Source organism: Melopsittacus undulatus, chromosome 5 (genome assembly GCF_012275295.1).
Source record: "Melopsittacus undulatus isolate bMelUnd1 chromosome 5, bMelUnd1.mat.Z, whole genome shotgun sequence".
In the NCBI taxonomy this organism is placed as follows: Eukaryota; Metazoa; Chordata; class Aves; order Psittaciformes; family Psittaculidae; genus Melopsittacus; species Melopsittacus undulatus.
The window spans coordinates 78,590,091-78,604,096 of NC_047531.1; the positions used below are offsets into that span (position 1 = coordinate 78,590,091).

At 39.1% G+C, this 14,006-nt stretch overlaps 1 protein-coding gene across 3 annotated transcripts in view; it reads left to right on the plus strand.

The window, feature by feature from the left end:
- The window catches only part of WNT7B (Wnt family member 7B), a 96,585-nt gene that overhangs the window by 79,173 nt on the left and 3,406 nt on the right, over nt 1-14,006 (plus strand). For all 3 annotated transcript variants that reach the window (XM_005147987.4, XM_005147986.4, XM_031047977.2), the window contains exon 3: nt 3,228-3,499. In XM_005147987.4, coding sequence (XP_005148044.1) covers nt 3,228-3,499 — 272 coding nt within the window. The remainder of the gene's footprint in view (nt 1-3,227; nt 3,500-14,006) is intronic.

A 14,006-nucleotide genomic window follows, 5' to 3' on the forward strand; every position in this document is an offset into this window, starting at 1 on the left:
AATCCAGCTTGAAAATTGGGTCAAATCCCAAATTTGCTGTTATTTATAAGTATTTCTTCATTTCATGAACGTTTCTAGAAAGTCTTGTCTCTGTTTTGTTGCAGAACAAGAATATATTTGAAATCTCAGAAAATTCCATAAAATGAGATTATTGTTCTCCATTCAGGTATCACAGTAATAATTTCTTAAATATTTTTAGCTGTCTAACAAAGACTTGCTTAGAACTGATTCCAAGTGATGACATGCTAATGGAAAGCTTTGTGTACAGCAGGCACATTATCTGAGCACAGAGTTTCCACTCCCTCCCTCCCTCATCAGCATTTTCTGATAGGCTCTACTGATCCCACGACTGTAGAGAACTGCTGAGGTAATGGTTACTCTGAAGTTCAAGGGAAGTTTTAGAACATCCTTTAGTTAAAAAAACTAAAGCAAATACCCCCTTAATACTTAGCAGGACAACTTAGCTTGCAAAAAGAATCTGATTTTCAGCCAGTTCTTATTTCTGAGCCCTACTTATTTTAGAGCTGCATTGAAACAGAAGAGTAATCTCTTGAGTCAATATGGTTTCCATTTGATATTATCCCATGATTTGAGACAATTTCATCACTACTATAGCTCTCTGGTGGGTGAAAGAAAGATATTTTCCTCTATTCCTGAAGGTAATCAGGGGTATAATGGGAACAAGGGGGGGGCAAAAGAAAGATAAAGACAGGATGTTCTTTGGTTTTACAAAACCCATCAAGGCAAGCACAGTGTGAAAACTCATTGACAAGTTACAGATACAGTGGGATGATAAAATTGCTTACCTTCTACTGTGGATACATGTGGAATATATTGAGCTTAAACATAAAAACATAAGCAACCTCTGGCTAATCTCTCAGTAAATCTACAGAACTGTAGGTCACAGATGCTACGTTTCCTGACAGGAATATATTTCTGCTTGTTTATAACCCATTCTACATGTGTTTCAAAGGTGTCTGAACAAAAATATTCTTGGGTCTGATTTTGCATTCTTGTTTACCCTCATCCTAAAGAAAGGGAAATCATATCACTATGTATAGTTTCTATTACATCTCATATTTCTAATCTTTTGATTTATAAATGAAGAATAGATTAAAAATCAAACCAAACCAAAAAACAAGATGAAGAAAGAAATCCTTCAAGACAACAGGATACATGTTAAAACATGGGTCCTAGATTTGACTTCAGCTGCTGGGTATAGGGGAGTCAATATTGATATGTGTTTTTAGAGAGCACACTAGGAACTAGAATGGTGGTTCCCAAACTGTTTTGGATTTCTCTCAAGCCTCAGAATTTCTCGTGGACCACCAGACATCATTATCATCAAACTTTTAATTGAAAACACTATTAAAAACAGTGTTTAATATGGCTCTGTGGATTAGCTGTGAACCCTTCACCGTGGCCTCCTGGACCACCAGTGTTCTGCGGACCACGGTTTGGGAACCACTGAACCAGACTACACACATCGTACACCCCAACAAAACACTTCTGTGTCTGAAAGCAAAGTCAGTCCTTCTAGTGTGTGATGTGCTTAAATAATACACAAGCCAGTTTAACTTTCTTGGTACCTGAAGAACACAGCACCCTTTTGTTTTTCTCTTACCTTAGGTTTCACTTTTTATTGCTTTGGAGAAACAAGCATATGGTGCCAAAAAACAGTTTATGATTGTTTCTTGTAGGATCTTTCTCATATCCGGCAGGGGTGTAACCTTTCAGGAAGCTATCTATGAAAATAAGAAATATGAACCATAAATATATTATATATATATCTATATCCATATATATAAAAAGAACATAAACCCCTCACACTGTGCACTGGTCATTCCAGAATAGTTATGATATCAATGAATCCTAAAATAAAAAGTCAGAAATAGCTTCTGAGTTGTTTTGTTTTGTGCTTTTTTTTTGCTCCTCTGGAAAATTTGTTCTTTATTTTCCTTCCCAAATCCATTAATGATGTTAAAGCTCTGTGTGTGGTCATTAAGGCATTACAGCAATTTTCTCAAATTCTTTACAGTTATTCTTTGGCTCCACTATTACAAGATTGTCTGTTTATCACCAGATAAACACACAGAGGAAAATGATGATAGCTCTGAGAAGGGAACTTGTAGTGAGATGGTACAAATAGGAACAGCAAAACACCAAAGGCCATGATCCAGCCCTATGTTAAGTCAGTGACAGAGTGTATTCTCACATGAGAGCAGGAGTGGACTACAGCATCCCTTTCAATTGCTCAACCTCTCTATCTCCTTGCTTTTTGTGCATCCTGCAGGCAACTCAATCAACCAGTGTCTAGTAAAGTAAGGGGGCTTATTTACCTTCCTTCATATACTCAGTATCAACAACTAGAAAATGGAACTGGGAATGAGGAAACTTGGCAAGTAGTGGATTACAGCAAAAGAAAAAAAAGAAAGAAATTCCTGAAAAGACTAATTCTTTTTTTTCTAAGACTGTGCTTCCATGAGAGTATCTCACTTGCTTTGGACAGGAAATAATGCTGCCACAGGACTTCCATAATTCTTGCATATTCAATAGCCAAGGTAATGCAGAGGTTTGAGTTAGAGTGGGAGTGGAAAAAGGTCATTACAGCAAAACTAATATGCAAGGGAAAACAGTAGCCTCTGCTGTAGCTTGAAAGGCATCTCTTGCAATACTTTTACACAGCATCACTAATGGATGTTACTGGAGCATTTATAAATGCGGATTAATAATCTTTCCCTCTGTCCTAGCCCACTTGCACATTTGAAGGGGTCTGGTATTTTTTAATGTTGTCTGACTGCTTTTGTTTTTCCATGCAGTGCAAACAGATGTACCTCCTGCTTTCCAGTGAGCACTGCCACCAGTGACTCACTTATTATGCATCTGAAATACTTAAGGTTCAGCTTGCAAACCTGACTAGACAGTGTAAAAACAAATCATGTTGCTTCACCTCACCACTGTCCAGACTCATTGCCAGATTCCCCTCTGGCAAAGGGGGTTATGTGGGACCATCAGGTGGCTTGTGCTTGCCTGTGGTAATATGCCCCAGTTGCACCAGGCATTTTAAATATGTATGTAATTCAGTAAGAATGAAAAATACACACTTAATAGTAATGCCCTCTTCACACTGCTGCTTGACACCATTGCTGTAGATAACGTGTGTATTGCTTTTAGTAAGTGCGTGCTGCTTTTCTGCCAACCCATCAGCTTTTGGCTTCTCTCCACAGGAAGCAGGGAAGCTGCGTTCACCTATGCCATTACTGCTGCTGGCGTTGCACATGCTGTCACGGCCGCCTGCAGCCAGGGCAACCTCAGCAATTGTGGCTGTGACCGAGAGAAACAGGGCTACTACAACCAAGAGGAGGGCTGGAAGTGGGGAGGCTGCTCTGCGGATATCAGATATGGCATTGAGTTCTCCCGGAGGTTTGTTGATGCCCGAGAAATCAAAAAGAATGCACGGAGGCTGATGAACTTGCACAACAATGAGGCTGGAAGAAAGGTATTCCAGAAAGTAGAAGGGATGGGGAAACGTGCGCTGGAGGACGGGGGGAGGCTGGCTTGGTGGCAGGAGGCATTCCCTGAGAACTTACCCCTCTCTCTGCTGTTATCCCACACTCATGTCAAGTTACCTGACAGCATCTAATGTTTACATTCTGTTGCTGGTTTTCTTTATTCTGAGCTGGCCATGTGTTATAGATGCTGTCCTAAATGATTCTGCTTCCTAAGCCTTCTTTCCAGTCCCACCCATAACAGAGAGGGCTTTGCTGGAGCTGTTTGGCATAATGATAAACCTTTGCTTTTCATCTCCTTTGCAAAAACCTAGCGAGAGATTGCCAGGGCTTGTGATGTGACAGGACTGTGCCTGCATTGCTGAACACCCACAGAACTTGAAGCTATTTATTCCACTCAAAACAAAACACTTCTTTGACCACAGCTCTAAAGAAATACACACTTCATAGCAAATGCACAGCTGTCAGTTTCTCACTGGCAAGCTACAAATGGCTGTGTAAGTGTCCCTTTGGAAGAAAAAACAGCTCTATATCTGCAACCATACCTACTTGCTTGCAGTGGAAACAATAAACATTGTGGAGCTATGCTGATTTATGTCCATTGAATAACAGTCTCCAAAGATTCCCCTTTAAAAAGTATAACAAATATTTCTGCCTAATATATACCTGCCTCAGGAGAGATTGTACTATACCCTTCAAAGTATTTTCCCCCAGGTAAATAAATGCTGCTTCTACCCTCCAGTGTTGTAGGAGACTCCAACATACCACTCCTTCACACCTAGCCCCCAAAGTTGGACTGAAATCTCCTCCTCTAAAACAGTGTGTGCTTTCAGTCCTACACTGAGCACTAGCCACTGAGGTCTGAGCACTTCTCTTAGCCTAAGTGTTTCACCTCAGCATCATGAATTGTGTTTAGATGCAAAAGAAGGTGGAAGCCACATGTTAAACTTGCAAGGCAGCATTTATTACTGCCAAATGCATTATTAATCCTGCTTAAACTGGCAGCCTTCTGTAGTGGGCATTGTGCCACCCCCACAGAGATGCTAGTGTATATATCCTAGTTGAAATAGGTTACAGTTACGATGTGGAAGAGGGACAAAAGAGCAAGAGTGCATACATAGATGGAGAGCAGTGAAGTCCCTTGCCCAAGGACAGAAGGCAGCTCTCTATGAGCCAGACGTTGATCCTAGGTCCCTTAGTTCTAAATATAGCCCTGTAACCACTAGACCACATTGCTGATTCTTATTAAGAAAATTATATTTTTACTTTTCATCAGAATTTCATCAGCAGGGTGACATAAGCAAACCAAAGAAGTGTCTGCTTTTACAGATATTTCTTGTAGCAGCATTAATGCAAATGCATTTCTTTCAACATTGTTAAAAACCTATTTTTTACAAGTGCTCTTACAAAACCGAATGATAACACTCTCATGTTTTTGAGACAGGAATAAAAAGGCTTGTAAATACTGGCAATATGGGTGGGTTTTTTCCCAATACATTTTTTTTTATAGATACCATTTAGGAATTTACCCACTCTTTTGTTGTTGACATTTTTCAGTAGTTATTTATACCCATATATATTGACTGCAATAATTAATGCATCCGGTCACTTTCAAAAGCTAAGGATGACTGAAATGATTTTGTGTAGCTTTTTGTTTTTGAGCACAATCCATCAAATCCCAAGGAATGTGCTCAGATAAAAGATGGTTTGGGGGTCGTGTTTAGAAATAATGTTATGACATACATTCCCATGAAATGAATATGAAAAGTTGTACTGTATATAATATTAGTGATTTTGGTTCATCTGAGATCATCTACTATTTGTATAAATAAGACATTCAGAATTTGAAAATTACTGAAAATTAAGGTTAGAACAGAACACTGTAAGTTAGGATATGTTTTCTCTGTTTCAGAGTTGGACCTTTGCAAAAGCAGCCACAGAGTTTTATGCAATTTCAATGTGAAATCACATGTCCCTCCTGAGAATCCTTGAAATCTCACCTATGCCCACCTAAATTTGACAGTTTTGAGGGTCCAGGACAAACATGGCTTGGATTGTGAGCCTCACATAAAATCTGAAATGAGGAGATTTGCTTATGTGTGATTGTCATTCTGACACTCAAGTCGGAAATAATTGCAGTTATGTCTGTAGACTTTCTGAATCTCAATACTAAATCTCCATTCTTCCCTTTCCCTTCCAAAAATCTTAAAACACAGCTGGGAAAAGCTTGTACCTCCCTGAGTAAGACTGCAAGTACCATCCTGCTGACCTGCATGCAACTTCTTTTAAAATTTGGAAACAGTTTGGAACCAAGCTTCTGGTTCCTAATTGCTATTATTAATGATAAAAGTAAGGATATTTTTCTCTTGTTATGAATAGCAATAAAAAATAAGAAGGAAACTGCATAAGCAATTCAGATTTTTATTTTTTACATCTTTGTTGCTTCATAAGTTCTCAAATAATCTTTTCAACATTAAGGTAGGAACGCCAGGACAGTAAAGGAAATATACACATTTTTAGCTTCCTAAAGAGATTTCACAGCACTTTAACTATTAAAAAAGAATTACATTATATCTGTAATGTTAAGGCTCATGGTTTTTATTCAGTCTTACCAAATCGGCTTTTTGAGTTAGGTTAAGAACAATAGCTATCCAATAAATCTACTATCTTTATAATAGTCTCCTCTTTAAATCCCAGAGCCATCTAAGACAGAAACATGAGGAAAATAGGGTACAAAGAACTCCCAAACCCACTTACAGTTATTTTCAACTTGCTCTGAAGTCAGTGGAAAGCCCTTGATGATCTCACTAGACCTCTACCAGGTGGCCAGAAGATCATTGCTAGGATCATTATCCATGATTCTGACCATCAGTTTTGCCCCCAGAGCAAAACTTGGTGGATGTGCACCTCTTATGCCATTGCATGGACTTTTGTATGTACCAGCACAGGAATCTTGCCCACCCTCAGTATCCCCCAGCACTTGTCCCAAACATGCCTGGGGGTCAGAGGCATTTGTAACTATAGCAGTGACTATAATGTTTTGCTCTCATGGGAATGGTTTAAAAAGCTGGCCTGCTGATATTTCACTGTTGTTAAAAATAGAGTTCTGAGGAATTTGTCTTTAAGGAAAAAAAAAGCATGCTGAATAAATAATTGCACAAACCTTGCAAACAGATGAGGGGGCAAATAGTTCTGGGGGCCTTTTAACTTGAGTCTGGGGCTGAGATTCTCAGCACAACACTGATAAAATACCTTCGTGGACAAAAGACAATATTTAGGCTTTTCAGAGAATTTCTGACGACTGTGGAAGGAATGAATCCTTTAATTGCTTTGCATTGCATCCCCTAATGGCTCTGCATTGCATTTCTATAAATTGTTTCAGCTAATGGCAAATTTGTGAAGTTTGCAATAAATTTGTAATGAATAGCACCAGTAACAAAATAATAAACTTGCCCTTGGTGCCATTTGGAAGAAATTAATGCTTAGTGATTCCTGGTGACATGAAATGCTACTGATGGAAGATTTATGGTTTGCGGCAAAACAGCGCCATGCTGTGTAAAAGACCGAAGCAGCTGACTTCACCACCGGTTTTTAAATGTCCACTATGATTCAGGATGGAAAGTACAAGTGTGGTAAATGAAAACAAGCCCCCAAAGGGAGACTAGTGTAAGTCTAATGCAAATGTGACTGAAAGAATGGCATGTTGCAAATCTGAATGTTTACAGAGAGATCTGTGGGCGAAAATTTGATAGAGTAATGAAAAATTAAATACCAACAAAACCAAGTAAGCTTTGATGCTGTTTTATGAGACAGCTTTCCACCATGTATTTTTAGAAACAAGTATCTTTATTCTGGGATAAGTGAACTTAGAGTAACATCTGGGAACGCACACCATCAATCTTTACTTTTTGTTGAAAGCTTCAAAACAATGATGGGCTGTCATGGGGAATCTCAATTATAAAGAAGGGATTTTCTGTTTGTTTGTTTGTTTTTAAGGGAGCAGCTTAAAGAACAAGCTGACAAATTGGTAGCAGATCACAGCTTTTACCCAAAAGAAATGTTTCTAACAGTTTATCAATCAATTATGCTCTTATGATAGACAATGACTGTGGTTATGCAGAGAAAAAGTTGGCCTATTTCTTTCCCTTCCAGAAACACACCCATTACACTGACTGCCAGCAATTCAGCCTGGTACCATCCCAATATTTATTTAATTGTAATGCTGATGGGTTTTTCTTGTTCTTATTTTGGAAAGCCTGGAAGATGACGACATTTTATTTTACAGTTGAAACAATAAGAGTGTAGGGAGAAAAAAAAGAGTAATTCAGAGTCTCTTCGGAAGAGATTATTCAGTTATTTGGGACAACGTTTCCATCTAAGCCGTGGCTTGTTCTCACAGTTCCTTGTGCGGCAGGACTGTGGTACTGGGAAGGGTTTTTTTTGCTGACATGTTTTGGCTGTACAGCAGCTAATGAAGTGACTTGTTGGTCACCATTCATTATACATATATATATATACACATACCCCCCCCCACATATATGTAGAGTGTGTGTGTGTTTATGCATATTTATACCTATTTATATGCATTGTCTGTGCATAAAATATATAAGAAAGCATTGGTTCATTTCACCTCCCATAAAACATTTAAATTAATAAAGTCACTTCTGCAAGATGTACAGCATGACCTAATACATTGCAGCCTGCCCTCACTGTCACCCAGCAGGTCACAAAGATTAAAAGCAATGTTCAGGAAAAGACTGGATAAAATGCTCAAAGTCACTGTGGAGGCTGAATCCCAGTTTCAAAAGTGAAAGCCAACTAAGTTTATGCTCCTGTAAGTCTAAAATATTCTTAAAAATGTGACTTTGTTTCCTAAGTCATTTCAGTGATTTAAAGAATGTGACTTTCCAGGTTCTACAGGCCTGAGTCCATCATTCACTGAAAGTTTCTTTCTCTGAAAGAAAGAAACTAATTCACTGCACATCTCTTGTGAGAACACTCATGAAAGAAAAGCTTTTGATAGTTGTACTTCATAGCATACTTTCCACTTTCCCACTTAAATTGATTTGCAGACAGATATAAATCCAATTTCAAAAAGTTTGGTGTTACAGCTTGGGTGGGTTAGATGGATAGCTAATGCTTATCCATATGTCCTGAACATGCAAGCTTTGGCTCAAAATCTCCTGAGGATAGTTCTCTTGCTTCCAGTTGGGCTGGATTTACTAGCTTATTTTTTTCTTCCAGAAACACACCCTTAACATTGACTGCCAGAAGCTACATCTGGTACTATCCTATTTTTTGAACACTTTGCCTTAAAATTAGAGGAGGAGAATAGCCAAATATATTAGAACTTGCTAAATGGTTTTATTCTAGAAATGCACATGCCCATGCATACGATGCAATGCGTGCAATACATGTATCATCCACCTAGGAAAAAAACATTGCACCCCTTCAAACCTGACATCTCTATAAGGGTGACAGAATTAAATCATTGATGAAATATTTTTAACCCTTTAAGATGATATTTAAAATTTTACCTTCAAGTTTCACAGCAAATTCCACAGAAAAGACAGTGAAATACTGCAGTCACACTTGTTTTGGGGGTGACGTGAAGACTGCTTCTCAAGAGTTTTGGGTTCTTTGTGATTCACTGTAAAAATAGAATTCAGAAAGTTTTAACCAATTGCAGCAGTTTATTGGTCAAATATAGCAGCTATTTCATCTTCTTCTGGAAGGCAGGAAAGAGGCACAGATGAGTTAGGCTCTGTAGCCCATCTTCATACTAATAGGGAGTTTCATCTCAGAATCCCAGGATTATTTTCTTGCAAGCTGAGAGGAGAAGATGGGTAGACAGCAATGGTCATTCTTCAGTTTGCTTTTTTTAATGCATTTAATGGAGATATTATGGGAAAGAGTGCCTTACATAGGGAGTCAGGTGAAGAGTAGGAGGAGGTGAACTGATTCCTTTGCAGCTCAAGGGGTCCACAGCCCTGCTGAGCTCTGGTCAGTGTCAGGAAAAAAAAATCTCATGCTCTGGATGGATACTGACCTGCTGTAAAGCAGAGGCTCCCTGCTCCCATGAAACTAAACAAAAAGGAAAACAGGGATGTGAAAAGAGGCTCAGAAAACAGTAACTCAGTTTCTCATCTCCCATCCCACAAAGTATAAATACAGTTTTGATGCTTGATAGAACAACCTCACAGAGGAGCAGAAAAATACGTCAGTTGAAGCACCTGTTTCCTGCTGGCTCCATATTTTCTCTTTACAGGGCTGGGCACAGCCCAAAGAGTCATGGCATGAACTGCTCAATTTTGGGCTCTGTGAGCTGCTATTAATGAAGAATATTTTCAGAACATTTGTATTGGAGTGGCATTACACCCTGCTAATGTTAGTTACACCCCTGACTATCCGAGTTAAAAACCCAAAACCCAACTTTGTTTCCAAGATTGGACCATGAGATCAGCATTTTGTCAGCAGTTGTTGACCCTAGTCTGCACTGATTCTAAGGTTACCTGGTGCCTACACATCATCATCGACAAGCCATTAGCTCTCATGGCTGCAGAGGCATGAGTATCAAAGGGGTGGTGACATCTTGTGACCAGGATCCATCTCTTTTGTTATTGTTATTCCCCCAAACAAAAATTGATCACTTGCATATTGGATGGGGAAAACTGAAGTTTTCTATTTCTTTTTGATGCTGCAGTCAAAAAGTAATATGGATTTTGTTACATTCAACATCTGGTCCAAAAATGTGCATTTCCACTAAGGAAAACACAAACCAGAAAAGGCAAGCCAAAACACACACACACAAAATGTTACTATTGTTTCTACATATTTTATCCAGATAGGATTTTTAATATGTACAGAAACTGTATCTGATGTTATGCAGTTGGGTCTAGATATGGAACTTGAAAGGATGAATTTCTTTTCATGAGTATTGTTTTGTTTTATTTCAGCCTTTGCTAGTCTTTTCCTACTTAACTGGCAGCGGACAACCCTCAAATTGCGTTTTCAATGTATGATTTATATAGGTATAAAAATATGTGGGATAAGAAAGCTTTAACATTATATTTCACAATTCATTTAACAAAGTAGCAGTAGTTAGAAAATTTTGCTTGGCAAGACCGTACTGGGGTGGGAGTGGGCCTGTGTGTGGAAAAGGGACCTAAGGAATGTTCCTACCATTAGTCTGAAGCAGTACAGTCCAGCGATGGGAATTTGCTCTGGGAGGTAGATCTTGCTGTAAACCATTCAAGATTAGATATGAGGCACTGACATATGACAAATGAAACTGCTGAGGGAGTGGGTCGCACGAGCTAATGATTTTCAATCTTTAATCAGGCACCTACCTTGGCATAAGGTATTAGATTTGAGTAAATAAATACCTTTAAGGCTCAGGGTCAAAGCTTTGATGGGAATTTTGCTGAGGAGTATAGAGCAGGAGGGGAACTGAGGAAGAAAAATGTTATCTACTCTTCACTCACATCACTGAGCTAACAGGGACAAATCCTGGCACCTTTGCCAGGTTGAGTGGCACCTTCCTGCAAGTGGGAAGCTGCTCGAGATACCACACAGACAGACATACCTCTGTGAAAGTCAGACCATGCTGGCTCGTCGGCAAATGGAATACTCTACTGCATCTGGGTGGAAAGAGGGAAAAAAGTTGCTTAGAATCTGCTTAGTTTGGGCCTTGTATTCCCTGACCTCCAAGTTTTTGGGCACAATTTTATACCCACAGCTGACTGTGGGCACAGAAATTATAGCATTCAGGAATTTAACTACCTGATGATTGGGCCTGTGCTCAGTGTTGTAACCCCAAGCATTCCACATTCATGAGAGAAGTCTCCAAAAAAATAAAAAACCTGTGAGATCGGCTTCAAGATCATGAATTATTACTTCTTGAAACTTCTGCTTTTTTTGAGCCTGTGTGGCCTGCATTTGCAAGTTCTTCCACTATCATAAACAGTGGGAACCTTTGAAAAAATACAGCAGTGAAATCAGACTTCTGTACAGCAAAATGACTCGTGAAACTGGACCTTCAGATAGACAAAACCAAAAAGAGAAATCATGGCTTAGGATAATGTTGCTGGACATTGTACTACAGAGGATGCCAGGCAGTGCCGTGTATAAATGGCAGCTTCTCAACCAAATACGCACACAGAAGCAAACATATACATACACATCCGTATATAAATGTATGTATAGAAAGATATCCCTAGGACACCAGAATCTTTGTCTGTCAGGAACAAAGACATTCTCTGTTGTATTAAGGAAGCACATCAATGACAGAGATGAAGACTCCTTGGAACAGTGTGTTGAACCCACACAAGAATAAGGAGTCTCACAAGCTTTACCTCCTCCCACTCTCTGAGTAAGTTACTGACTTGGCCTTTTCAACCAAATAACAGTCATCAAAAGTACACACAGAACATGACAAAACACGTACTTTTCACCAAGATTTACTACTTGGGGAAAAGAGGAGCATGAATCAGATGTGGCAGACCTATCCCATTGGCAGTACTTTCCTGGAAGTCCTTAGATCTTTGTACTATTTGGCGAAGGTGCAGAAAAGGTTGCCTCTGTCCACCTTTTGTCATGGATTTTGTTGCAGTTCCTGTGGCTGTGACTGAATGTTAACTAGTGGTTGAGAAAGCTGTAGAAACACGTTAGTTAAAGAAAAACATATTTCAGCAATATAAAGTAAACCTTACAAACACTTTTATACCTCTCTACATGCACATCTAAATACCAATAGAATATATTAACCCAGTTTTGTGGAACAGGATTGGAATCTTGTTTGTGGGTCTTCAAAAATTATATCCTTTTGCACAGGCAGAAAGTAGAGATAGAGGAGATCATGGAGACCCCAGAAAGATGCTGGAGTTTTTCATGAGGCATTCCTCTATTCGCTGACACTGAAATGCTACATTTTCTTTTCTAGAGTACTTGCAGATATAGGAACTTCTTCTCTAACATGGTAAACCTTCCTGGAAATCGAATTTTCTGCCTCTGATAGGTTAACTTGACCTTGACCTGGGAAAAGCCTGTTGTTCCAGAAGGTCTAAGGTATTCTTGAATAGGATGATCAGCTGTCTTGTACTTGCTACTGTATGTTTACAAGGGAGAATTAAAACCAAATATTCTCTTTAATATTGAAACCCCAGAAATTTGGGAAAAAACAAAACATACAATTTAAGTGAAACTCGAACAACTCAGGAGGGTGCCCTCTATTTGCAGGGATAACCCGATCTGTACAGCTTTTATTTTAAGGCCAGTTTCTTAAGCAGTAAGCATTTTTTACTCCCTTCTACTTCATTATGCCATTGTACTCAGATTTCGGCCCTTTTATCCTTTGCCCATTTCAGTCATGTTCTGGGATCTGCAATGAAACCACTACAGGAGATGGTCTGCAGCATCAGTAATGCTTTAAGACAAGCTCGGTAGCTCATATTTCTTTGTTAGCATCCCATTGCAAAGGGGAAAGATCAGTTTGCTTTGTTCTTAGGCCTTGATTTTCATAAGCTAATGATGACTGTGGATGCAATTATGGTCAGGCTTTAGTGGTAGCACAAGGGCAAAAAAACAGAAAGGCGCTTCCATGAGGCCAGTTTCCCCTCTGCCATGCACAAGGAGTGAGAGGGCATCTGCCTGTCCTCCCTCAGGCGTACACCCGTGCCCAGGGAAGGAGGGATGTGCCAGCCATAGCACAGCTTGGCTGCAGCAGAAGCAGGAGGTGGAGCATGATCCTGAGTACCCACCAGTTTGGGTCCCTTCTAGGGAACATCTGATGCTGGATTAATCTCCTTGAGATTAACCTGCTCTATCAATAGCAATAAATGCTTCCCTTTCTTAGCTCCCTTTCTCAGCTTACAGCTGAGCAGGACCCTTTAGTGGATTTTTCCTCTAATGTTGCACAATCATTGCTTCAGTGCAAAAAAATATCTGAATACTTGCATGATAGTCAGGTAGATATTACAAGGAGTGCTGTTTTAAAGGGCACAGTATGCTCTGTGGATTGAATAGTTAATAGGTATTGCTGCTGCCAGTATAGGCAACATTTTTCATTAAGCAGTGAACACAAACGTCTATTCAGCCACACAGTATATGTTAAGGCTGTGATATTAAAACTGCTCATTTTTTTTAAACACCTTTTGAGCATTACTGAAAGCAATTAAGATTAAATATTCTGAATCACTTAAGAAAACATTTTTTTTCCTGTTTTCAAAATGAAAATGGTTTGAAGCATGTTTTTTTAAAGTCACTGCAGTCCTATGAGTTACTTTGGCTCTAAAGACGCGTCTTCTGAAATTTAAGTAAATATTGTCCAATGTTTGGAAACAGAATGAAAACATTTTCTAACAAAATGATAAAACACTGCATTTCCAACCAGGCACCGTGTAAAACAAAATGTGTTATGAGCATTCTGCTTGGTGCTGAGAATATTTATAAGCATGCATTTGAACATTTTCAATCAGCAGTCATGAATATTCATATGAA